Source organism: Misgurnus anguillicaudatus, chromosome 24 (genome assembly GCF_027580225.2).
Source record: "Misgurnus anguillicaudatus chromosome 24, ASM2758022v2, whole genome shotgun sequence".
Lineage (NCBI taxonomy): Eukaryota > Metazoa > Chordata > Actinopteri > Cypriniformes > Cobitidae > Misgurnus > Misgurnus anguillicaudatus.
Window position 1 is genome coordinate 26,753,692 of NC_073360.2, and position 27,433 is coordinate 26,781,124.

General features: G+C 40.8%; 1 protein-coding gene across 3 annotated transcripts in view; it reads left to right on the forward strand.

Annotated features, from left to right (window-relative positions):
* b3glcta (beta 3-glucosyltransferase a) overlaps nucleotides 1-27,433 on the forward strand; it is an 88,278-nt gene that overhangs the window by 22,823 nt on the left and 38,022 nt on the right. For all 3 annotated transcript variants that reach the window (XR_008642487.2, XM_055196871.2, XM_055196870.2), the window contains exon 3: nucleotides 1,922-1,964. Coding sequence is in view for 2 of the 3 variants with exons in the window: in XM_055196871.2 (XP_055052846.2) it covers nucleotides 1,922-1,964 (43 nt within the window). In the remaining variant the exon portion in view is untranslated. The remainder of the gene's footprint in view (nucleotides 1-1,921; nucleotides 1,965-27,433) is intronic.

Here is a 27,433-nt window from a genome sequence, read left to right on the forward strand (position 1 = left end):
CTCTAGTCTAGTCGAGTCTAGTCCAGTCTAGTCAAGTCTAGTCTAGTCTCTCGTAGTCTAATGTATACTGTTGTACTCTACTCTAGTCTAATGTAGTCTATTGTACTCTAGTCTAGTCTGGTCTAGTCTAGTCTACTGTACTCTAGTCTATTGTACTCCAGTCTATTGTACTCTAGTCTAGTCTAGACTAGTCTATTGTACTCTATTTTATTGTAGTCTAGTCTAGTCTATTGTACTTTACTGTAGTCTACAGTAGTCTAGTCTAGTCTAGTCTATTGTTGTATTTTAAACACTTCTGTAGTCCATTGCAGTCTATTCTACTCTACTGTACTCTACTGTATTCTACTCTACTTTAGTCCATGCTAGTCTAGTCTAGTCTAGTCTCTTGTAGTCTACTGTATACTGTTGTACTCTACTCTAGTCTAATGCAGTCTATTGTACTCTAGTCTAGTCTAGTCTGGTCTACTGTACTCTAGTCTATTGTACTCCAGTCTATTGTACTCTAGTCTAGTCTAGTCTATTGTACTCTATTCTATTATAGTCTAGTCTAGTCTATTGTACTTAACTGTAGTCTACAGTAGTCTAGTCTAGTCTATCATTGTATTTTAAACTCTACTGTAGTCTATTGCAGTCTATTCTACTCTACTGTACTCTACTGTATTCTACTCTACTTTAGTCTTTGCTAGTATAGTCTAGTCTAGTCTAGTCTAGTCTCTTGTAGTCTACTGTATACTGTTGTACTCTACTCTAGTCTATTGTACTCTAGTCTAGTCTAGTCTGCTCTAGTCTAGTCTGTTGTACTCCAGTTTATTGTATTGTACTCTAATCTAGTCTTGTCTATTGCACTCTATTCTTTTGTAGTCTAGACTAGTCTATTTTACTTTACTCTAGTCTACAGTACTCTAGTCTAGTCAACTCTTGTTGTATTTTAAACTTGTACTGTAGACTGTAGTCTATTGCAGTCTATTATACTTTACCTTACCCTGCTCTACTTTAGTCTTGTCTAGTCTAGTCTACTCTCTTGTAGTCTTCTGTAGTCTGTTGTACTCTACTCTAGTCTATTGTAGTCTATTGTACTCTAGTCCAGCCTAGTCTGGTCTAGTCTAGTCTACTGTACTTTATTCTCTTGTATTCTAGTCTAGTCTATTGTTGTATTTTAAACTCTACTGTAGTGTATTGTAGTCTATTCTACTTTACTGTACTCTGCTTTAGTCTAGTCCAGTGTAGTCTACTGTAGTCTGTTGTACTCTTCTCTAGTCTATTGTAGTCTGTTGTACTCTAGTCTATTCTTGTCTCCTCTAGTCTAGTCTAGTCTAGTCTACTTTACTTTAGTCTATTGTACTCTACTGTAGTCTATGGTTGTCTACTCTATTGTAGTCTAGTCTAGTCTAATCTATTCTTGCTAGGGCAATTTCACATTGTGAAAGTTTTGCAACTGCTCATAATAACTAGGGTTGTCAGAAATGTGCACCGTTTTCACATTACAGCATTTATTAATTTTCAAAATGTGGTAATTAATATTCAGAGGTGCTGCATTTTATTTATAAAATCTCATATAATTGCTTAATTGCTCATCACATTATAATTATAACTTCTAAACCTGTTTGAAACAAACTTCTCAAGAGGACTCTGAAGATGATATTACTTCATGTTGAGCATCACAATTTCTTAATTATGTTGTCCAAATAGCCATAAACGTGCATGAGGTGGTGACTCATTCTTTTACTCACGTTCTCAAACTCTCACTTCATTTTTCCTTTTTAGTTTTAAGGTGGTAGCTATTGACAGGCCTTAATAGTGCTGGATTTTCTTGTCAAAAAGAATGATGTATTGAGTGCCTTTTGTTTACCTCCTGGTTCTTTGGTAATCATTCATTCAATGCCTTTAATATGATGTCTCTCTCCTGATTTTTTTTTCTCAGATCCATGACGCTGACAGACCTTCCTCTGAGAGCCTTCCTCTGAGTGAGTATCAAAAAAGCGTCTGTTACTTTTATCCTCAATAAAAAATCTGAATCGCTACGTTTCTGAAACTGCTTAGGGCAGGTAACCTCGTGAATTTATCTCATTTTCACCTCCGACCAAGTAACGCTAAATGTCAGTGGTGCCTTATCTAAGCCTAAAATGAAAAGGTTTATTTCCGTCGGCTGAAGCCGTGTGCAGCAGGATTAGTTTTTCAGGAGACAGCTAATTGATTTGGGTCACTATTTTCAGTGTGTTTGATTGTTCAGTGTAGCGAGGCAAATGAGAGTAATCTAGCATGACGCCCCGTGGAGTGAACGGATCGTAGAGGCTTATGACAATACCCGTCGTTTTGACTTTGCCAATTGCCAAGTGAAAGCATCAGAACAGAAGACGTAAAATGTTTCAGATTAACATATAGCAATTATTTGTCCAATTGAATTCAATAACCATAAACCGTGGATTCACATTTCCCTGTTCTTTGGTTTATAACAGGCCTATACTAAAACATTCAGCATACAAAAAAACTCTAAAAATATAAAGATTAATTCTGATTGGATGCAGCTGGATAACAAAAGAAGATTTGTTTGGGAAAAAGATAAAGCGGAGGTAGAGTAATGATGTAGATGTTGAAAGTTTATATAGAGTTACACGACAATGATACTAATTGTAAATGAATAACAGACTGAAACGAAAATAGGCAATAGCAATAAATGTCCTTCATCATGAATGTTGAATCTGTCAAAATATAATGACTTTCATACATCAAACTGTTGAAAGAAGTCTGATGTGCACAGAAGGTTATATTTCACTCAACATTTACTTTCATTTTCTTATGTTTTAACATATGCTATGATTAGAAATATCGTCTGAGCCTTTTTCTTTTACCAAGTAGCCTACATTGTGCAGAACAATAGCAATGTTTTCCTCAGTTCCTCAGTTTTTCAAAAGTGGTTGGTTGCCTGAAGCGCTTTAGGCGTATATGTCAATAAGACAGCCTTTTGAACTTGTTTTCTTTTATAGTGTTCTAAACACAAACCAAAAGTCAGACGCACTAACATAATCTCGAAATTATTTCTGGATTTTGCAGTAGCACAGCCAAAGATACCGGAGCAGACCTCAAATTGAATTGTTGAGTTATAGAAGATAGTTCGAAATGTAGAAATCCCCTTGGAATAAGCTCCTGTAATATATCCACATTTTATTTCCTCCTATGTAATACACAGAGTGTTTGTTTAGTCAGAGTGCTCTCTTTGACTAAATTGTTTTATTGTTTTGGAGATTGATTTGAAGGGTTTCATACTCCCTGAATTGGGTCACCATTGAATAAAAAAGCCCTCAAAGTGAGCTAAGCACTCTCTTCATCACTCTTGAGATGTGGTACCCAGAGGCTCTTCAGCCCTATGCATCACAGTCACTTCACACGGTTGCCATGGCGGTGATTTCATATCGGCCCTGTCTTATCTTGCGCAAAGTCAAGAGCCTTTTTTGAATCTAATGAGGCAGGAAGGTGAAACTGGATGAAAAATGGCCTATTTGAATGTTTAGAGAGGGATAAAAAGTATAGGGTTCAAGTTATTTTTTGTTTTTAGCAAACTGTGAAATGTGGTTCTGAATGTCCTTCAGCGCGGTTTATGTTAGCATCTGATTGAATGTTAGTGCCAGTGTGTCCTTCAGGGCGGCTTATGTTAGCATCTGATTGAATGTGAGTGCCCTTGAACTTTTTTTTAAGAACATCTCAATGCTTATAGTACACTTAAGTAAGAATCTCTCAATAGTTTTTCCAGTGTTTATCATTCTATAAGTGAACTATAAGTTTTCTTTAACTTGAAGATTTTATTCAAATAAAGCTTTTAAGGCCTCTCAAATCTCCATTGCGTGTGTTTGGGTTTAAAAATGCTGCGTGCCTCAAGTCACGTTGTGCTATGTTTGGCTTCAATGACCTCAATTGCCGATTGCTTTTGCGCGTCTCAAGACCGATTGACATTGACGCCAAACCTGAAGTGACAGATTGGACATTTAGTAGAATGTCTTTTTTCAAGATAAGAAAGTAATAGGGGTTTGGGAGAACATGATGATAAAAAATATGACACGTTTTATTTTCGGTTAGACGATTTCGTAAAATAGTTCCAAGGGGCAAAATATACAACCTGCTATTTTCACCTCCTTACGCTTTAGTCTCAGTGTCATTCGCTTAAATTTTTTTGTCAAGCATTTTTCATATGCCTCTCTCTTGATGATTATTCATCTCTGGAATGTATCCAAAAGAATGAGTCATATGAAAAATAGCTTATGTAGATACAAAGCAGTGTATAATGATAGACCAGTCCGGCCTAACTGACAGCACTTTCCTGTGATGACACCTTAGATGTGCCGCATTTGTGCTGTTGTCTCCAATATCTAATGTGATTGAGTCTATAAATATAATTTTGATCCAAGTCATTGTTTATACTTCAGCAAAATCAGGTTGATTACATGGCCTTGTGCCAAGTTATTAAGAAAATTTGTATTTCTGCCTTGAATGTAATCAATGCTATGCTCTCAGAAGCCTTGAAAAACAATCTGAGGTATAAGGAGGTCAGCACAGTAACAGTTTATAAAGAATTCATGAGTCTGTTGGTATCCCGCCACAGCTGAAAAAATGTTGGAATCTGTGTAAAGTCTGATATTAACTTGGGTTATCTCGTCAATTAAGAGTAAACACTTCCCTGCCAATGAAGCTTCCCTGATGAGTTTTTACGGGAATCTATATTTCCGCTATTATCCACTAGGTGGCACTCTTAAGGTACGTTCACACGGGGCATAAGCCTTAACGCTTCCCATTCACTTTTAATGGTTGACGTCAAGCGTTGGCGAACTGAATAATGGATCTGTCAGCGCCGCGTCACTGCCGTTGCTCGCGGCAGAAGTTGAAAATTTCGTAACTTTTCAAGCGGCAACGCATGTGTCAGCCAATCAGATCACCTTGTGAAAATAACCTAGGCAGAGCCAGCCAATTACGCTAATGGAAGACCGGAGCATGTGTTGCAGCCACTGTGATTGGCTGTTGGCCACGCTTCAGACAAGCCTTCCGTCAAGCTTTAACGCTTCCGTCCCGTGTGAATGTACCGTTACACAACTTATAAAACACTTCTGATTCAAAAACAGTAAAAACTCTGTTTATGTTTTGATAATCTTTCTGAATCTGATCGCTAACAAAAGTCCTTTACAAAAATGCAATTATCTCAACTTTTTGCTCAAAATTTTGTATTTTTAAAGAAACCTGTTCATAACGTTTTTTTCCTTAAATTTTTTTTTGGTTTGTTTATTTGTTTGGAGACAGAATGTATTTTCCTTTATTTGATGTATTGTATGTTTATATATTAGTAGAAAAAAAAATTCTGGAAGGCATTAAAGGGGATATATCATAAAAATCTGACTTTTTCCATGTTTAAGTGCTATAATTGTGTCTCCAGTGCTTCTATTAACCTTGAAAATGTGAAAAAGATCAACCTAGTAACTTAGTATTGGTAAACCATTCTCTGCACGCATTTGAAAAAATAGGTAATTGAAATTTGTCTCTCCTTGTGATGTCAGAAGGGGATAAGCCCTCCCCTAATCTGCCCTATCCAACCACGGCACTGCCATTTAGTGCAGAGATCAGCTCATTTGCATTTAACAGGACACACCCAAAAACAGCACATTTTTGCACACACCTACCAAGTGGCATTTCTAACATACTGTAATAAATGATCCATATGGTATTTTGAGCTAAAACTTTACATACACTCTCTGGGGACACCAAAGATTTATTTGACATCTTAACTTTTTTTTAAATGCTGGCAGGGAAAGAGTGAAATGTGATCTCAGTTTCTCACACCACAGAAAAATTTGTTATTAACCACCCAACCAAATGTAAATGATGGAAAAAGTGACAAGTAAATAAAATAAGTTATCAAAATCTTGGCGCTGAAACTACACTTGCGGGAAAGCTGCCATGTCTCTCAACTTTCAAAAACCGCTACAACATGTATGGATGCTTGTGATTGTGTTAGAAGCGAGGCCATGGCTCTAGTATGCACAGATCCACCGTACCCCTGCCCAAATAATCCTTAACACAGAAATGTGAAAAAATAAAACAGTTTAATGATCTAACTCCAGTATTTAGTACTACATAGTTCACATTCTTTGTAATGTGTTTCAGCAAAACACATTTTGAACATTTTATAATGTGTTTAGAAACAATTCTCTGATTTGACTTTAAGCAGACTTTAAGTAGAATCTGCTTGTGAAAGCTCACGCTGATGTCTCTGAATAGCTTTACGTCTGGATAGGCAACAATTCTGCCTTTTATGAATGCCAGAGATCATGTTTACTTACTCTGCTTCCTCGGAGCACTTCCCTGTTTAAGACCTGATAATGAGCCTCACGGATTCAGGATATTTTAAAGTGGAGCTGCCTCCAGGCCCTGAATTATTGATGCAAAGTAGGAGGTATAAAACTGCCTTCAACGCTCATTAGTCTTTGGGTGAGTTGTGAACAGGGATTGGGGACTGCAGCATTGTAATGAGTGCGATTAAAGCGTCTGCTGCTCCCTTGCCTAACTTCAGGTGTTGGAGTCCAGGTGGTTTACTAATGTCCAGCCCTCGCTGAGAATCATAATGAGTGTTATTCTTATTGCGGTACCTTAAAAGGAGTGCGCTCTACTTCTGTTCCTGCAACACAGCCTCTTTCTGCCTCATTTTCCCCTTTTTTACACTGACGTTTGAAGAATATTCTTGTCTAATATTTTAACACGTTAAAAATAAATTTCTGTTTTTCGCAGCATAGCAATCATTTTGACAATTCAGAGCCACCGTACACCGCTACTATTTCAAAACAAAGGGTGTAAGAAAGATTAGACAGTATTGGGCTCAAGTTAACTAATGCCGAGTTCAGACTGCACGATTGTAGCCCTGATAGTGTTGCTTTAATACGCATTGGACTTAATGTGAAAAATGTATTAAATGACCCATATGAAAAATGCATATGAAAATTTCAGATCTTTACTTACGAATGATTGAAATTTTGTCACTATTTGTTGTTGGACTTCTTAAATGACATGCATATTGAAATCTGTCTCTTGCTTGATTTCAACAGTGCATTTTTATTTTAAAGTGTACTGTCCCTTTAAACACATTTTAATGCATATTAAAATCGAGGAAGCATTACAGATTTAGTGACCCTTAGATTCACAGCGCCCCAGTCATACTTTATGAATATTCATTTTCTCCACCAGCAAGCTTTACATCTCAAACCCAAGTCTGAATATTGTGTTTTTATTAATAAACCCTCTGTGCCATCCAAGGTGGCTTTAAAATTTATTTTTGCTCGTGCCAACAGCCGGCTTTGTTGGTACAGCTTGCACATGTTGTCTTTGCTCTCATGTCATCTCCTCCATCGTATCTCTTTTTCATCATTTTCTTCTCTTTCCTTCATAATCCCTTTCATTCGCTCTTTTCTCTAGCTTCCAGGCTTTCTCTGAACAGCACATTACCCCGTTGAGTCGAGAGGGATCGCAAGGCTCTGCATACATTCGAAATCGTTACATCTACAACACTACACTGATCTGAGTCATTGAAGCACAGCCAGTCCTGCCCTCAAACAATCGGCTTCAGGCTGAAAATGCTCTGTGCCACCGTTCATGGAAATGAGCCATCGACAACCTTTCGTGTTCCTTGTCGCCCGCTACTGAGCGTACAAAATCCACACTTGACATTCTCATTGTTCCTCCTTAAAGCTTAATGGCCCCTCTTGTGTGGCTCTTTCTTTTAGCAAGATGACGGCTGTTATTGTTCAAACAACATTCAGGTCACTGGTTGATAAAAAATCCAACTATTATTCTTCACATACTTTTCAGCTTTCCCATCATCGCCATGCCTAATTGACTTCGAACGGAGCAAACTCGTTGTTTTTCCTTACAGTCATTCCATTTATCACTATTTCCGGAACTGCTGCTTATTTGTGCATTTAAATCAGCAGGTCCTAAGGGTGTTGGAGAGCGTTCTGTGCACCTGTTCAGACTGTTGACACAACACAGTCGAGGGCACGAGGTGACTGCCCTTTACGCTTCCTCCCCGCCATCACGGCCAAGGCGACCTGTCAGTCTGGGTTTGTTCCAGGTGGATGGATCCTACCACTGTGCTTACATGCCGTCAGTCGCCCCTAATTTCTTCACATTCGACCGGGGGTTTCGATTTGTGTGTACAGAAAGGTTTCAAATCTCTCTATATTGACGAGATCGATCTGTTCAGCCCTGCATCTTTAATTCGAGACTTTTTAAATCTGTGTGGCTTCTATTATTGTTGGAGGTAAAGCCCACAGATGAGAAAGTCAGAGCCAGGGTTCTTTTGAGCAAAGCCAGCAAGATATAGATAAACATGACGGGGTGGGAACACGGGTTATATGCCATTTTATGTTCTTCCTTCTGTGACGTCCTCGAACATCACCTCTCTAACTACTTCAGAGGCAGTGGCCAGCAATAGACCCTCTGATGGAACCTACGAGCACTCTCGCTGCTGTTAAACTAGCAACTTTTTGTAGCCAGTTTCACACCCCAATGACTGCCATATGTCTTGACTGCCCAGTTTTGTTTTTCAGTTAGGATGGTATAAAGGCACATGAAAGACTTTTTTAGCCGATCCAAGCAAAGTTGTGCTATGCAAATCTTGGTTGCCTCTGGGTTGGCTGTGCACAATATTTTTTTTATGTTTTTAGCATTAAAAAATTAAGTCACCAACTGTTCAGTCATTTCTGGCAAAACCACTTTCAGACTGGAAAGCATTTTTACTTAATTTTTTTGGTGATTATTATCATTACTTTTCTTTGGGGGTAAAACTGCCATGCTGAGCCAATTCAATACTATGAAGTGACTTTTTCCCACTCCAACATTCTGACTGGATGAACTGTGTTTGGCAAAAGCAAAAAGCCTACAGTTAAAATAATGAACTTTGTTATTTGCCAGAAGAATGATTTATTCTGATAATAAATAGGACTCTACCTTTGAAAACTCAGCTTAAATTATTTTTGTGATTTACTGATTTCTAAGATCGCCCTACACTGTAAAAACGCAGAATTTTTGTCAAATCAACATATATTTCTAAACAATTAAACAACAGTTAAAGGGGGATTCAACAGTATTTAATGCATTCTGACTTATTAACAGTTTAAGAGTTGGTTTCCTCATGCTAAACAAATGTAAACTGTCAAAAAAGCAGAGTATTTCTGTGCAGAATGCGCTTCACCACAAGTTTCAAAAAGTTTTTTTCGATTACAGGTCCAGCTGACGTTTCAGGGTTAAGCTATACTTATGGCTTCTTTTTATGAGCACTTCCTCTGGAAAACCACGCCCATACATCAATCAGCGGTAGAGCCAGAACCGATGACGTTAAGTCTTTAGTTTAATCAGATTTATAAAAGAAAGATTAGCTTTACTGATTCTTTCCGATAACGTACGAAAAAATGAAGAAGGAGGAGTTACTACCGCGGGAGGAGCGAGTATGAGTCATGCAACACTATACAACAGTGAACTTATGATTCTCTACATGTCATTTATATAATATGCACGCGCCTATTTCAAGACAGAAGTCTTACTTACCTCATGCAACTCATGACCCAGTTGGGACTTTTCAATGAAATCCAGCACATCAAACACACACGCAAAACTCCGCTGCTACCCGGACAATAAACTATATTCATTGTTTCCATAAGGCTGTCTGTCTTCTCCTTACATCCAAAAACACACTTCTTATTTCGTGCCATTGTTGAGTTTTGAAATTAAACAAAGCTGTGTCGCGTGATGTGATGTTTGCAAGTTCTAGCGTCTCGCGCTGATTGATGGGTGGGCGGGGTTTTCCCGGGGAAGTGGCCATATAAAGAAGTGATACGTATAGAAAACCCCTGAAATGTCAGTTGGACCTGTAATCGAAAAACAACTTTCCGAAACTTGTACGAACCCTGGCAAAGTTCATTCGGCACAGAAATACCCTGTAACACGCCCAAATGCTTTTTTGACTATTTGCTTACGTTAAGCATGAGGAAACAACTCTATAACTGTGTTAATAAGTCAGAATGCATGAAATACCATTAAACCCCCCCTTTAACGCTGGATTTCATTGAAAAGTCCCAACCGGGTCATTAGTTGCATGCGGTAAGTAAGACTTCTGTGTTATGTTGGAAATAGGCACGTAAGTGCATATAATATAAATGGCACGAACATTTATTGAATTATAAGTTATCCAGTCAGTGTTGTATAAAGTGTTGACCCCTGACCTCCCGCAGTTCGTAACTCCTCCTTTAGAATTTTTTTGTACCTTATCGGAGAGAATCGGTAAAGCTAATCTGTCTTTTATAAATCTGATAAAACTAAAGACTCTTCGGAGATATATAATATGTAATACTACTCTATAGGTACTGCAGATTAACATCAGATATGCAGAAACAGCGTGTGTTATGGACGCTTTAAACAATTTCAACTTGTTTTTATAAGCTATGTCAACTTAAAATAGTAGGTTGAATTGACTTGCAAATCCAAGTTGTTTTAATTTGCTTTTTTTACGGTGTACATAATATAAAGAACATTCTGAAAATATAACCTTGGTAATTGAAATCAAACTGTGATATTCCAAATCTCATAGATTATGAGACTTCAGTCCGGATTTCATAAAACCCATTGAGTAATCCCTTTAAGTCTTTCCCCCATAATAAGGGGATTTTGAAATGGCACAACCTCGTCTGAGTTTTTACTTCATATTGTAGACCACAATAGGTACGTTTACACTTGAAAAAAAAACACGTTTGTAATCGTATTGATGGCTTAATCGTATTGAAAAGCCTTCATGTAAACACCTTAATCAATACGATTGAGGTTGAGCATATGCAAATTTGGATCGTATTGAAGGGGGTGGTGTACTCTGATCTGTGATGCAAAAATACCTTGTGCACATGCGCAGAAAATTTGTGCTCAAGTTCACGTCTTACATTTACCTCATATTTACGTCTCACGTAATTCTCGTCACAGAAACATGCAATAGCAACACGCATTATTAAGTCTATGGGGTTACGCGCTGTACATTCTACAGCCTTCAAGTATACTTTTATAACATTAGGCTACATAAAGCAATAAAATAGCGTGCCTTTTGAATGAAACAAAGCCATTGAGGTTTCCTTCTTGGTAAGCAGCCTATTTTATGTATTTGCTCTCTCAAATTTTTTCTGCACTCTTGCTCTACCTGGTCTCGGTTATTTATAGTCCCCATGAAATCAAAATAAACTTTTTTCCTTTTTACTATTAATACAGTATGACTTAAGGATATATATAAACTGATATGGTCTAAAACAGGGGTCTTCAACTAAGCAGTGAAGGAGGAGATTGGGAAGAGGAGAGAAGCTGGAAGAATCGTATTACTGCAGTAATGTCTTTAAATATTGACATACATTTGCAAAGGATTCATGAAGTCATACCTCTGCAATTCTGTGTTGTGTTTTAGAAGTATGCTCAAACTCTAATGACAGCAATCATATATGATCGCAGATACGCTGATAGAGCGAGCGCTCGGCCTGGTGCAAAAGTGAAAATGTTATCTGAAGTCGGCTCTTAAAGGGCAAAACACCAGATTAAGCTAAGCTATTATGTGCATTTTTCCAGGAGATTCTTGGAACCTTGTGGCAACTTGTCCATGACGCGGTACTGGGTAGCGACCCGGTGGTTGGGGACCTCCAGTCTAAAACACTGCAAAATTTGCATACAGAAGATATAAGCATTCAAAACTTAGAGTTTGGCACGTGCACTTAAAAAGTAGGACATCTTCCTACACTGCAGCTTCTCATCAAAATTTCTGTCCAATCAAATGCCATCTAGGAGCTGAAACTTCCTGCCCCTTACATTGCGCTGAAACCTCCTGAAATCACAAGTGCCTGTAATGAGACACCTGTTAATGTGTTAACTTGTTCTTATGTGGGGAATGGTGCATTGTGCACTAGAGGATAAGAAACAATTCATACAGCGTAATTACGCTTTCCATTGGGGTGAATGAAGTCTGATATCTCATCAATCTTACGCGATCCACTACAACGCACACACATACAGGATGTTCCGGTCCAGCACGATAGCACAGAGTGGATCATAATGTGCAAATCTGCACCAAAAACAGTGTGAAGAATATTAAACATTGCAAACGGTTACACACTGAGGAGTAAAAGAGAAGACAAACAGCTGCATACGCACGAACATTAGTTGCGCATGAATGTTATCTTTATTTTTTCTGTAATAGCAGTTTCATATTATATCTAAATCGGGACTCTATTAGACAGAATCTGATTGGTTTTGGTTCTCGGGAAGATGCATTACAGTCTGTTCTGTCTGAGATATTTCATTTAGTTAGTTGCCCACAGTGTGAATGTAATGATACAGTTGCATTCATCAGATGCTTTTGCTTATAGTCTACAGGTTTGGCTCACTGTTTATTGGTCTTATTAGATACTAGTGTTTCGGGAAATTGTGGCTTCTGAGTGCCCCAGGAGAGCGTGATGGAAAAAACTAAACGAGAAAACCAAAAGCAGAGGACATATCATTGAAGGTGATGCTTTATTTGGGGAAACCAATACAGGTGGCTGAATCTTATTTCTCTGGCGTCTCATTCAATACATCTTTTATCTGAAAGATTCAGCCCCTTTATCTTTAGAGTCACACCCTATGTGGAATACAGATTGAAAAATGGAAGAGCTGTTATATATTTTGTTCACTTCTGTACTAACGACATTCCAAATGTTTCCAACAATGTTTTAATCCAGAGAAATTTGCCGTTTAAAACTCTTTTGTTGCCTGTCAGTGGTGTCATGTTCATGTTAACCACATTTTTACGCCTCAATCATGCCATCAAATGTAGCAAGAGTGGTTATGACATCAGCACTGTCGTGCCACTCTCAGGCCCTGTTTACATTAGAGCATTTGCGTTTTAAAATGGCATTTTAAAATGAAACCGATCCTCGTTTATACTGGCATTTTAAAAATAATCTTCATCCACACTATACACGACCATAAACACATAAATCATGACCAATCACATAACTGGGCATGCGCATAAAAGTTTAAAGTAAGTATACCTTACTTATGAGGTAAATAGCCGTGTAATACGTGGGATAATGTACTGGCAGGCAGTTGTCATTGCAAAATAAGCCTCAACAGTAACCATGTTTCCATCGTCATGATTTTATGCACATTTTGAAGTATCGCATCAAAAACGAGTGATGGAAAAACCAAATTTCGAATAAAAATCTATTAATTCGCAAAAAGTTTTTACGCTCGCTTGATGTGGCTTTTGACTTATGAAAAAGTAAATGTGAATAATAGGAGATGAAAAAAAATTGTCGTATAAATTTTGAAGTATCATACATAAAAGCCACATGAATAGCTGACTTTACCATATATGTGGCCCGACGTCGTCTTTATGCCCATGTTGCTAGTGCCTGCATCAAAAATGCTGCCTGCATTTTTTCTTCTATGCACAGCATTTAGTTTGGCAATTACAAGCTGCACTGCTAACAAATAACTTGCCCCATCGTGACTACATGCAGTCCTGTCTCTGTTTTTCCATTCATGGCTTGTTTTGTTTACTGTTGGTTACTAGGTTACCAATACCTTCAATCACTCAAACAATTTGATGGAATGCACCTAAATCACATTTGTTTGTTTTTTGCAAATTAAAAAAGATTTGCTTCACGTTTGGATGGAAACCCAGTGTGATCATGACCCGACGCGAAGCGGTCATCCATGAAGGTATAATTATGAAACTTTCACTTTTCGCTAGTTTGTAAGTCATGTGGATTGAATTCTATTCACAGCTGAGGTGAAGATTGCAAATCCCATCATACTCACTCCTTCACAACATCAAGCCTTTTTTGTTTTATGTTAGTATTTTGCAATCTATAGCTTTGAAAATTACATTTTGTGCCTTTTAAAGGACAAATTCGGTATTTTACACTTAAAGCCCTGTTGTCAGATTGTTTATGGTGAAATAGAACCGTTTTGACTGAAATTTTGACATATGCGGCTGCCCAGAGAATTTGCGGGTGTTTGTGTTTCACCTCACACCTCTACAATGGGTTTAATGGTGCACTGGAACAATCCTTCCTAAAATGCATTAAACTTTCGTTTACAAAGATGTGAAACTCACCGAGTGGTCAGGGGTGTTTACTGATATGCTCACACAAAAATCGCTGCAAAAGATGCCATACAGTGCGTATGGCCTCCATTCTTTTTTTAAAAACAGCACTAATTCTTCTAGACATTGAATATACAAGTGGCAACATACAGTTACATCTTTTATTCTCCATTCTTGAACAATGACCTCTTTCAGATCCTGGATGGAAAATGTCATTCTGCGAGGTCTGCACTTTTACCCTGTGCTTCTTCTAAAATGAATTAGTGACCTTAGATGTGTGTTTTGGGTTACAATCATGTTAAAAGATTGCCCAGTGACCAAGGGCACAGAGTGATGGTAGCATCTTCTCTTTAAGTATTTCACAGTACATCTGTGTATTCATGATGCCGTCTAGAAAATGTAACTCTCCGACACCTGCAGCACTCATGGCAGCCCATAGAAGATCACTGCCACCATACTGCTTTACTCTTGGTACCATGTATTTTTCATTGTACTCCTCACCCTTGCCACACTATACAGTTTGGAACGCCTCATAGATCAATCTTTGTCTCATTACTTCAAAGTATAGAGAGCTAGAGACCCAATAGTCTTTACCTTTCTCAATATGAGCTCTTGCAAAAGGCTTTTTGTGCATTGGCTTTCTCTGTAGATGACAGCCATACATGCCTCTCCTTTGCACTGTACGTCCGTCGTGTGGTGTCACAGAAAACAACCCAGCTTGACTTTCGAATGATCTAGCCAACTGTGCTGAACTTGCATGATGATTTTTTCAACATCTCTCATCACAAAACGGTCTTGACGAGGTGTTAACTTCAGTGGACGTCCTGCACATCGCAGAGAAGTCCATCCTTTTTTAATTTTTGGATCCATTTTGTGAGTCTTCAAACTTATTAGCAATGCTTAACTAATTATCTTGAAACCTTGAACATTTTGTGCAAAGAAATGATTTTTTTCTCATGTCTTGAGACATTTCTTTACCATGTGGTGCTATTCTGTCACTATTACATGAGAGTGTTTTTTTTCTCTTAAATACCACTCTTAATTGCCTGTTATCCTGTGCCCACCTGTGTGATGATTAATTATATTCATCATTTACTTGTGAATTCCTATTAATTACACTTTATATATTTTTTTTGCTAACATATTCATCAGGGCGTACTCATTTTTGCATCACCCCATTTGATTTTGGGGTGTTGTTTTTTGTGTCCTGGGGATGGTGAGTGACTTTCACTCTTTTGTTAATAAAAATAAATGTTTAATAAAACTGTTTTGTAAAAAGAAAGCAAATTGCTCCCATATTTACTAACAAATGGAGAAAAATCTTAATTTTCAAAGGGGGTGTAGTCATTTATGCTGTGCTATTTACAGTGGCAAGAAAAAGTATGTGAACCCCTAGGAATAAATTGGTTTTCTACTGTGATTTGCCATAAAATGTTATCTGATCCTCATCTAGGTCACAACAATAAACAAACACGATGTGCATAAGCTCACAAGACATAAATAATTCCAGTTTCTTGTGTCTTTTTTGGAAACCCCCATTAAACATTCATAGTTCTGGAGGAAAATGTAAGTGAACCCTTGGATTTAACAGCTTGTTGAGCCTCATTTGGCAGCAAATACTACTAGCAAGCGCTTTCAGTAGTTCTGAATCAGACCTGCACATCGTTCAGAAGCAATTTTTGCTCATTTCCCTTTACAACACCGCTTTAACTCAGACACATTTGTAGGATGTCTGGTGTGAACCGCTCTCTTGAGGTTATTCCACAGGTTAAGGTCTGGACTTTGACATACTAGGCCACTCCAAATGGCGCATTTTGTTTTTCTTAAGCCAGTCTGTAGTGGATTTACTACAATGCTTAAGGTCATTGTCCTGTTGCATCAACTAACTTCTACTGAGCTTCAACTGGTGGATAGCCGCCCTGACATTATCCTGTAGTTTTTTTTTTACTTAATAATTCATTTTACCCTCGATGATGGCAAGTGGTCCAGGCCATGAGGCAGCAAAGCAAGCCCAAATCATGATGTTCCCTCCACCATACTTCACTGTTGGGATGATGTTTCGATGATGGTAAGCTGTGCCCTTTTTGAGCCATAGTATTTTTCCCAAAAAAATCAACTTTTGTTTCATCAGTCCATAAAATATTTTCCCAGTAGCACTAGGGTTTGCCAAGGTGCTCTTTTGCAAACTTCAGGCTCAAAGCAATGTTTTTCGGGAGAGCAGCGGCTTCCTCTGTGGTTTTCTGCCATAGACATCGTGCCTGTTTAAAGACTTGCGTATGGTAGACTCATGAACAGAGATGTGTGTCACGGTAGGAAAATCCATTGTTTTCCTCCGTGTCATGTTTGTGTGTGTGTGTTGTTCTCTTACCCTGCCATGTGCTCGTTAGAGCTTTCCCTTTCACCTGTGTGTTGATTGTCTCGCTCCAGCTGTTCATCATTACATCATCTCCATAAAAGCTCACCTGACTTTCTGTTCCCTGCCAGATTCTATTGTTTGCTCAGTCTCCGTGTTGCTTGGTTGTTTCCTGTGCTTTGGATTACGTGTTTCAGTTTGGATGTGTATTGTCGTCGTCGTCTTCGTGTGGATGTTCCGTGTCAGTCTGGATTTCACCACTGCTCACCACTCCACCAACGTCGCACTCAAAGCACCAACTTCCACCGTAGTCATTGTCACCATTGCCATCAACAACACCGGACTGGATTACTTCCGCATTGACATTGAATACTCTCTCTCTGTTTATATTTAATAAACATTGTTCCTATTTTTACACCTGCGCTTGCTTCCGTCTCTTACAAATCATTACAGAAGAATCTGGCCAACATGGAAGCAGCAGGTGGTCAGCCGATCTCCGCGTTGGAGGAGTTTCTCCAGCGATCTCTGGCTCGTATGGATCATCAGGATCAAACCATCGAAGACATGCGGAAGGCCGTCCAGGCAATGGTGGCGAAGGTTTCCGAGCTCTCTCAGCGATCTCCGAACATCACGCCTCCCACTGCGCCACCCATGCCGCCCGCACCATCTTCACCTCCAGGGGGTAGTTTCATCCAGGAACCGAGACTGCCGATCCCGGAGAAATATGCCGGTGAGCCCAACTACTGTCGTACTTTTCTCTCTCATTGTTCTCTACATTTCGCCCAACAGCCCCGGACATTCTCGCTCGAGGAGACCAAAGTAGCGTTCACGCTCTCGCTGCTCTCGGGCAAGGCTGCCCTCTGGGGGACGGCGGTATGGGAAAACCAGGACAGCTGTTGTTCCTCGTTCGCCTCGCTTTCCGAAGAAATGAAGAGGGTTTTCGATCGCTCCGTCGCCGGGAGGGAGGCCGCCCGGCTCCTCACGGATCTCCAGCAGGGGGAGCGGTCGGTCTCGGACTATGCCATCGAGTTCCGTACCCTGGCGGCGGAGTGCAGGTGGAACGAGGAAGCGCAGTGGGACCATTTCCTGCATGGGTTGGCGGATCGGATCCATCGAGAGATCATCACGGCGGAATTACCGAAGTCGCTCAACGGTCTGGTGGACTTGGCGATCCGGGTTGACGCACGCCTGTCTACCGTTGCCAGAAGGAAGACTCAAGTTCTGCCCCTACGTCAAGCGGAGTCCACGGATCCTCTCCTCGAAGTTTCCGCCGGTGGTCTCTCAGATCCGGAACCCATGCAGGTGGGTCGAGCTCGGTTACCCTGGAAGGAGAGGAATCGGCGGAGATCCTTGGGTCTTTGCCTGTACTGTGGTGAGTCGGGTCACCAATGCCAGAGGTGCCCGGTAAAAGACCAAGCCCGATAGTAAGACAGAGGCTACTATCGGGCAGGATCTCCGCACAGAAGACCTCTACTACATCTACTCTCCTTCCGGTGAGACTACGGTGGTCCACGATGTCACACTCGGGGCACGCACTTCTGGATTCGGGGGCGGAGGGCAACTTCATCGACAGCTCACTAGCACGTAAGCTCAAGTTACCTTTCACTGCACTCACCCACCAGATTGCGCCCTTCGCCCTCAATGGACATCAGTTACCCACTATCAAGTACACCACAGCACCTATCACACTCATCACTTCTGGAAACCACACAGAGACTATTTCATTTTTTATTACTGACACTGCTCTCTCCCCCATAGTTCTTGGTCATCCGTGGCTTCATTCCCATAACCCAAGAATTGACTGGAAACTGGGTTCTGTTACCAGCTGGAGCGAGGAGTGTCATAAGTCCTGTCTTGTCTCTGCTTGTGTTTCTGTGTCTGAGTCTGTGTTTCAGGGGAAAGCAGTGGATTTGTCTACCGTGCCCGCGGAGTACCATGACCTGAAGGAGGTGTTCAGTAAGTCGCGGGCTGATTCTCTTCCTCCTCATCGTCCCTATGACTGTGCGATAGACTTATTGCCAGGTACGTTTCCGCCTAAGGGCAAGTTATACTCTCTGTCTGTTCCGGAGATGGAGGCCATGGAGAAATATATTTCTGATTCTCTGGCAACGGGGTTCATTCGCCCTTCCTCATCTCCAGCGGGGGCGGAGTTCGTTTTTGTGGGGAAGAAGGACGGATCCTTGCGACCTTGTATTGACTACCGAGGGTTGAACAACATCACGGTAAAGAATACTTATCCTTTGCCGTTGATGTCTTCAGCTTTCGAGAGGTTGCAGGGAGCGTCCGTTTTCACTAAATTGGACTTACGTAATGCATATCATTTGGTTCGCATCAGGAAGGGGGATGAATGGAAGACTGCGTTTAACACCCCTCGTGGCCATTTTGAGTACTGCGTGATGCCTTTCGGTCTCACGAACTCGCCGGCAGTCTTCCAAGCACTCGTTAATGACGTGTTGCGAGACATGGTAGACCAGTTCATATATGTTTACCTGGATGACATATTGATTTTTTCTTCGTCTCTCCAGGAACATTTGCAACACGTACGACGAGTGCTTCTGCGGTTGTTAGAGAATGGGCTTTTTGTCAAGGCGGAAAAATGCGTTTTTCATGCACAGTCTGTCTCTTTTTTAGGACACATCATTTCGACTGAGGGTGTTCGCATGGATCCTGAGAAAGTTAAGGCTGTGGTAGATTGGCCATCCCCAGAGTCTCGCAAGGCCCTGCAGAGATTTCTGGGGTTCGCCAATTTTTACCGGCGTTTCATTCGCAATTTCAGCCAACTAGCCGCACCTCTGACCGCTTTGACTTCCCCTGGTTTGACGTTCAGGTGGTCAGACGCAGCTGAGGCTGCGTTTGCCAAACTGAAAAGCTGCTTTGTTTCAGCTCCCATTCTCGTTACCCCTGATCGTTCACGTCAATTCATAGTGGAGGTCGACGCGTCAGAGGTGGGGGTAGGAGCAGTGTTGTCCCAGCGCGCATCCTCAGACGGAAAGGTTCATCCTTGCGCGTATTTTTCCCATCGTTTATCTCCTGCGGAAGTTAATTATGACATTGGCAATCGAGAGTTGTTGGCGGTCAAGCTAGCACTGGAAGAATGGCGTCACTGGCTTGAGGGGTCGGGTGTACCTTTCATTGTATGGACGGACCATAAGAATCTCGAATACATTAGAACTGCCAAAAGACTTAACTCCAGGCAGGCTCGGTGGGCATTGTTTTTCGGTCGTTTCGATTTTACACTTTCTTACCGGCCGGGTTCCAAAAACATCAAACCCGATGCTTTATCCCGTCTTTTTGAGCGTTCCGATCGTACTGCTACTCCCGAGCCCATTTTACCGGAGACAATCATTATCTCTGCGCTCAGATGGGAGGTCGAATCGAAGGTTTTGACAGCCTTAGAAGGGGTAACGCCCCCGGCTCGCTGCCCACCGAACCGTTTATTTGTGCCGGAAGGGTTACGGTCAGACGTTCTCCAGTGGGGTCATGGTTCCAGTGTTGCTTGTCACCCAGGGGTTAGTAGAACTAGGTTTCTAGTCAAGCAACGATTTTGGTGGCCTGGTATGGCTCGTGACGTCCACGACTTCGTCTTGGCTTGTTCGGTTTGTGCCGTTGGTAAGACTTCCAATCGTCCTCCAGATGGGTTACTTTTACCGCTGTCTGTCCCTTCGAGACCCTGGTCCCACATTTCGCTAGATTTTATTACCGCCCTCCCACCCTCTAAGGGTAATACGGTGATTTTGACCGTAGTGGACCGGTTCTCGAAGGCGACCCATTTCATTCCCTTGCCCAAATTACCATCAGCCAAGGAAACAGCGGTAGCTGTCATTGACCACGTCTTCCGTATACATGGCCTCCCGACAGACGTGGTCTCTGACAGGGGCCCCCAGTTTGTGTCCAAATTTTGGCGAGAGTTCTGCAGATTGCTAGGGGCGACTGTTAGTCTTTCATCCGGGTTTCATCCCCAGAGCAACGGTCAAACCGAGCAAGCCAATCAGGACGTCGAAAGGGTGTTGCGATGTCTGGTTTCCAAGAATCCTTCGTCCTGGTGTCAGCAACTCTCAATTGTGGAGTACGCACACAATTCTCTGCCGGTGTCATCTACGGGCATGTCTCCTTTTAAGTGTAGTTTAGGGTACCAACCACCTAATTTTTTCAGTACTGAATCCGAGGTGTCGGTTCCCTCCGCAAACGCACTAGTCCAGAGGTGCCACCGCACCTGGACCAGAGCTCGCAGAGCTCTGCTCCAGGCAAGGTCACGCACCAAGGCCAAGGCCGATCGCCACCGGTCGAAGCCTCCCCGATACGTCGTCGGTCAAAGAGTGTGGCTTTCTACCCAGAATATTCCGATGCGTTCCGTCTCGAATAAACTTGCTCCCAAATTTATTGGCCCGTTTTCTGTTACCAAGATCATTAATCCGGTAACAGTGCGTCTTAGCCTTCCTCCTGCGTACAGGAGGGTTCACCCCGTCTTTCATGTCTCCAAAATTAAACCGCCTCGTATCGTTAATGGGGAGACCACTTATTCGGTTAACCGTATTCTGGACTCCAGACGGAGGGGACGCGGATTTCAGTACTTGGTGGATTGGGAAGGTTACGGTCCGGAGGAGAGAAGGTGGGTTCCTGCTCGGGACATACTGGATCACCGCCTTATTGATGAGTTCAATCAACAGGTAAAGCAGGCTGGGAACGCCGAGGGGCGTTCCTAGGGGAGGGGGTACTGTCACGGTAGGAAAATCCATTGTTTTCCTCCGTGTCATGTTTGTGTGTGTGTGTTGTTCTCTTACCCTGCCATGTGCTCGTTAGAGCTTTCCCTTTCACCTGTGTGTTGATTGTCTCGCTCCAGCTGTTCATCATTACATGATCTCCATAAAAGCTCACCTGACTTTCTGTTCCCTGCCAGATTCTATTGTTTGCTCAGTCTCCGTGTTGCTTGGTTGTTTCCTGTGCTTTGGATTACGTGTTTCAGTTTGGATGTGTATTGTCGTCGTCGTCTTCGTGTGGATGTTCCGTGTCAGTCTGGATTTCACCACTGCTCACCACTCCACCAACGTCGCACTCAAAGCACCAACTTCCACCGTAGTCATTGTCACCATTGCCATCAACAACACCGGACTGGATTACTTCCGCATTGACATTGAATACTCTCTCTCTGTTTATATTTAATAAACATTGTTCTATTTTTACACCTGCGCTTGCTTCCGTCTCTTACAAATCATTACAATGTGTGCCCTTTCCAATGATGTCTTTAAGCCTTTAGCTGATACTGTGGGTTCTTCTTTACTATATTGAGTATTCTGCATGGTGTCTTAGGAGTCATCATGGCTGTGCGCCCACTTCTAGGAAGGGTAGCTACAGTATTTAACTGTCTCCAAGTGTAGACTGATGGAGGTCTAAACATTTTGAGATTGTTTTGTATCCCTTTTCAGCCTTATGGAGTGCAACATCTCTTGATCAGATATCTTTATAAGAGCATGGTTCAGAAGAGCTGATGCTTCTTAAGGACAGCAATCTTAACCCTCTAGGCGCCACGGTCGACTTTTGTCGACAAGATGCGTCACTGAATGTAACTGCCGATTTTGTCACATAGGGTGTCAAATTTCGTTCACCCCCCCTCCACTAGATGGCAGACATGTCCTACTTTATACCCGACTCAGAAAAACATCATGCTTCTATACAAACTATTAGAGCAAGAGCGCATTGAAGTGCACAACAGCATAGCTAGTGTGCAAGTGAGTCATTTTATCAGAGCGATAACCTCAGCGAGTTTTTTCAATACATGATCATATAATGGCATCAAAAAAGCTTACCTGCAATGAAGTGTTGGGTCTTATATTCGCTGACAATGATTCTGAAGGGGAATATTTGCCTTCAGAAGATGCTGGTGATTCATTTTTAGTGACCACGATTCAGACGCGCCCCTGCTTTGCAATCGTGCGGCTGCACAAAGTGAAAGTGTAGCTATACACCAAGCACATGATAAATCCTTTGCCCAATGTCAGTGGTGGGAATGTTACACGGGGTCGGAGAATTCATCGGGTTAGCAGGCGTGTTACAGGTGTGGGGAATGAGGCTGGAGGTAATATGCGCGTCCAGTCTTTTTACCGTGCAAGCAATGTTGAGCGAGCTGCGTCTTCCCGAGCGGGCCCTGGGAGTCTGTCGGGCGAGCGGCCGACTTCCAGTGCTCCGTCCCATGCACCTCCTCACAATCACGGCGACAGTAATGGCAATAGTCCCAGCTGTGCAAATTCTCTCCACTCGGGGCGCATGCGAGGCAGATCTGGCCATGCGGCTCGTAGCAGGAGCAGAGGCGGTGTTATACACGGGGCAGAGGAGCCATTATGCATAACGTTATTCTATCGGCGCGCAGATCAGTTTGTTTACTACTTACTATTTAGCTGAGCATTCAGTATTGTGCAATATAGCATACAGAAGGTGAGGGACATTTTGGGGGAAAGAAGTGCTGCATTTTATCATTCAAACGTGTGACTTTTCATGAAAATTCAAGATGGCTGCCACATATGACGTCATAATATGCAAATTTAATGGGACATTTTATTCCCCTCCATAAAGTGTGTCATCCTTAATATTTCTCTAATTTACAGAAAGTCTCTATCTCTTATCACGTTTAAGATATAGCCTTTTGAAAGTAACATGTCAAAATTAAACATTTTAGGAAAAAACCTCTGGCGCCTAAAGGGTTAAAATGTATGAGTGTAATATCAATCAAAGTTGCACTAAACCACACATTTAAACTCATTTTATTAATTGGACTCCAGTTTGCCAGCTTCTGACAAAAAAGCTTTCAATAAAGTAATTAGTCCATGGGTTCACTTACATTTTCCTCCAGAATGTTTAATGGGTGTTTCCAAAAAAGACACAAGAAACTGGAATTATTTATGTCTTGTGAGCTTATGCACATCGTGTTTGTTTATTGTTGTGACCTGGATGAGGATCAGATAACATTTTATGGCAAATCACAGTAGAAAACCAGTTTATTCCTAGGGGTTCACATACTTTTTCTTGCCAATGTATATATATATATTTGGGACATTTTTACAGGCGTTTAATTTAGTGGCCTTTTTTTGGTACTAAAAAGTTGCCCGCGATATATTGTTGAGTTTTTCAAAAATTTCAAAGCATTTTCTTAAAATATGTGTAAATATAAAATTTGTCACCTAACATCATTCCATTTGCTGAAACACAGAGAAAGTTGTGGCCAAATTAAGACTAAAAAAACCATATAAGTTTTAAAAAGTGGGGTTAAGTGAAAGTTTGAAGCAATCTTTTTAGCATTTTTAGCATTCTGAAGTGGTCTGGAGTGTTTCTCACAAATAAATAGCTGTTTTAAAGCCAAGCTCTTTAATTCAATACAGGTCTTAATTGCATCCCATGTTAGGTCCCTCATCCACAAATTTACAAGATACAAAGGTGGTGACAGCCAATTTTATAGGGAATAGGGCCTCATTTAAGGTCAAGAGTTAGGATTAGATTTCGAAAGTTCTCCACTTTCAATCCCTCTCCAGTTTCGCTGTTTGATGATTAATCGAACGTCATTAGTGTAGAGCCCACAATTAAATTCATTCTTAATTGGTTTCTTTTTTTACGCTCTGCTCTGTGCTCCCAGTCTGACATCACTGAGGCATTAGGGAGACAATGAGAGATTGGCAGTCGCCTTATCGGCGAGGCTCTTCGGGTTCGGATCACCGTTATTATTACTGTGGTGCCTGCAAATGCCGAGAGATAAATATGGGTGAAAATATTGCTTATAAAGCACCTGCTGGGTATGCATGAACAAGTGCACAATAACTCTGATCTAAATTAACTATTCAGTAACTCCCCTTTAGTTTTAGGAGTGTAGTTAGTCGAGTCCTCTGTTTGCTTGAGCACTATGTCTGACCCTCATGATTGTTTCATAGAGCATAGTACATATAGTGTTTCAAATAAATAATTTACAGTACATTATATTAAATTTATGCATTTGCAGAAACCTTTATTCAAAGCGACGCACAGTGCCTTACAAAGTTATACATTTTATCAGCATGTGTGATCCCTGGGATGAAACCTACAATCTTTTCTGCTGCTAGCGCAATGCTCTACCATTGAGAACTACTCTCATGTATTTTTTCACGGTACTGTAACTACATGCACATACTTCATACACATATCCAATATAAATCAAATTCTGGCACGGACCTTATCACCCCTCTGTATGCATACACGTACATATGCACATGAAAGCTCAAAGGCTTTAAAAACCAAGATTGTGCTGTTGAGAGCTGCGGGATACGAACGGAGAGCTGCAGCGAGCGCCATACGTTTTCTTTATAAGCTTCTTTCCCTGAGGCAGGCAGATCTGTCGGAGATGGGCACAGCAAGGTTTAGAAGGTAAATCCCCTTCCCATCAGAGCTGGCAGATCAATAGCAGCTTTGAGGTGGAGAAGGACAGAACGGAGACAGCAGACAGTAACACTAAATTAAAGCTGCTTGACACTGCATTACAGCCTTAGCCCGCGGCCCATGGCACCATTGCCCTTGGCCTTGAGTGGACGGCACGGTTCACAAATGGGCCGTGACTCATTCTCCTTCTTGATAAAATTGCTATATTGTGAACATTCAATGACCTTCGTACTCTGAACGGTGGGACGCTGTGGCACAATTACAAGGTCATGCATTATACTACAACTACAGTATGTTTGTTATTGGCACACCAATTGATTTGTGTATTGTTTCGGTTTGTTGAAGCTGCAAGCTAATAAGAAAACGCAAATGAATGTTTACAATATTTACAGGCCTTTTGGTGCATTTCATATGTTTCTGAGATGATGATGTTTCCACGCACTGGAACGTATGTTGGTTGTTATGTTTGGAAATGGTAAAGGACTAGCTCATATTAATTTGGAGCAAGACATTTTATAAAGTACTATTTTGATATGTATTGATCCCAGAATTCTGTTGGTTGGTGAATAAATGTACAGATCACCATTTGCATGCCAGATGTGTCTGCTAGAGTTGGGTATCGTTTTAATGTAGTTAATTTCCTATTCTGATTGCGATTCTGCTTATCGATTCCAAATTTATTTCTACGATTCCCAGGTTTGATTTCAATGTGGTAAAAAAGTAAATATTTAAAGTTAATATGTACACACCATATTTATTTATTATGTATTTATTTGATCACCATATATATATATATATATATTTGATCACCATATACACACATATATATATATATACACACACGTATATACACACACACACACACACATATACAGTATATTAGCAAGAGAGAGAGAGAGAGATCTTTAACTAGATCTTTAACTTTTTTTTCAAAATTATTTTTGACTTTTACTAATAAAAAACATTTGCATGAAGCACCCATATTTTCTATGCCCATATTGATTAGAGTTTTTAAAACTTGAAAAGTGTTAAATTAAAGGTATAGCGGAAGATTTTCACGAATTATTTAAATGAACCGCCCCTCCATATTTAAAAAAAAATGCACACGTGCAACCCTCTAACTCCTCCCGAGAGGGAACGACTGTTAAACGCGTGAACGAGACAGAGAGAGCATGCAGGAGCTCAGTTCTTCTCTTCACTCTGTTTACAAGTTGCTGTCGGCATGGTTACCGTGTCTGTGCAGTTCGTGACTCGTGCCAGGGCTAGCATCGCTAATCATAGCTTACATCAACTTTTACTAGCAGTGATTTTAAATGGATTTTAAATGGAGGAAACAAAGTGTACCTTTCCAGAAGAAACTTCGCGTGGGAAGCCCAACCTGTCCTTTTAGCTCACGCGTGTGAAATAGTCTCCCAGAAACACTCTGGTCTTGTTTCTTTCTTCATAGTCTTTCTCTTCTTGTCATACAATTCGTAGACACTTTTTCTCTTGCAACACTCAGACATTTTGAAAAAAAACACAGTAAGAACGCGACCTTCAATGAATGGTTGAAACCGTAGCACAACACACATACACGTGAAAGTGCGCATGTGCAGAAAGCGAACCTTCTTTGACGACGGTTATACGTCAACATATAATCAGAATGATTGACATCTGGGATGACCAATAGCAGAGGTGATCCACCCGGAAAACGAAAATCTTCTGCTATACCTTTTAGGTAAATATAGAACTGATAGAAATGTGTGAAAGTCATGTGATTAATCTAGATGAAATATTTTAATCGATTGACAGCCCTAATTTATATAAAAAAATATATTTATGTGCAGTGTTTTACACACACTTGGCCCTATTTTAACGATCTAAGCGCATTGTCTAAATTTTAATTGCTGTATGGCAATGTATGGCTATCCAATATCATCAAAAATGATTTACAGGTATGTAAGAAAAGGTTTGTACTCTAAAAATACTTTATTTGTAACAAACAGGAGATAAAGAATTTACGAGAGCCGTTTCAGCACCCGGACAGCGCCATGTTTTTTTTTTAAAAGCATTACTTTAAAATCCACAGGTACAGAGTCATCATATACAATAAATCTGTGAGGTAGAATTTAGAAAAAATTTAAAAACAGATGCATTTGTTTAAAGCAAAGCATTTATTTACTTACCAGGCTACAGGTTAAGCTGCTTTTTATGCCTTCTAACATCTCATAATCAGTCCTCATTTATATCCAAGAGACTCAACAATAATCTTTTACATTTTAATCCTTTAATTTTTCATATTTAAAAGCATTTTTGTGCTGCTGCGCATTCATGTATGTGATAAGCACACCCGCGTTGTCATCTCGTTTATAGGCGCATACTAACACGCTCTTTAGATAACAAAAACATTATTTGGCCATAGAGTTTAGACCAGGTTTTAGTTGGTCAATGGCATAGTCTATTTTAGTTGCCTCAAAATAGCAATGCGCCAAAAATGCGCCTTGTTTTCAGACCAGAACGCCCTTGGGCGCAACATTTGGTGCAAATGCATTTGCTATTTAAACAAT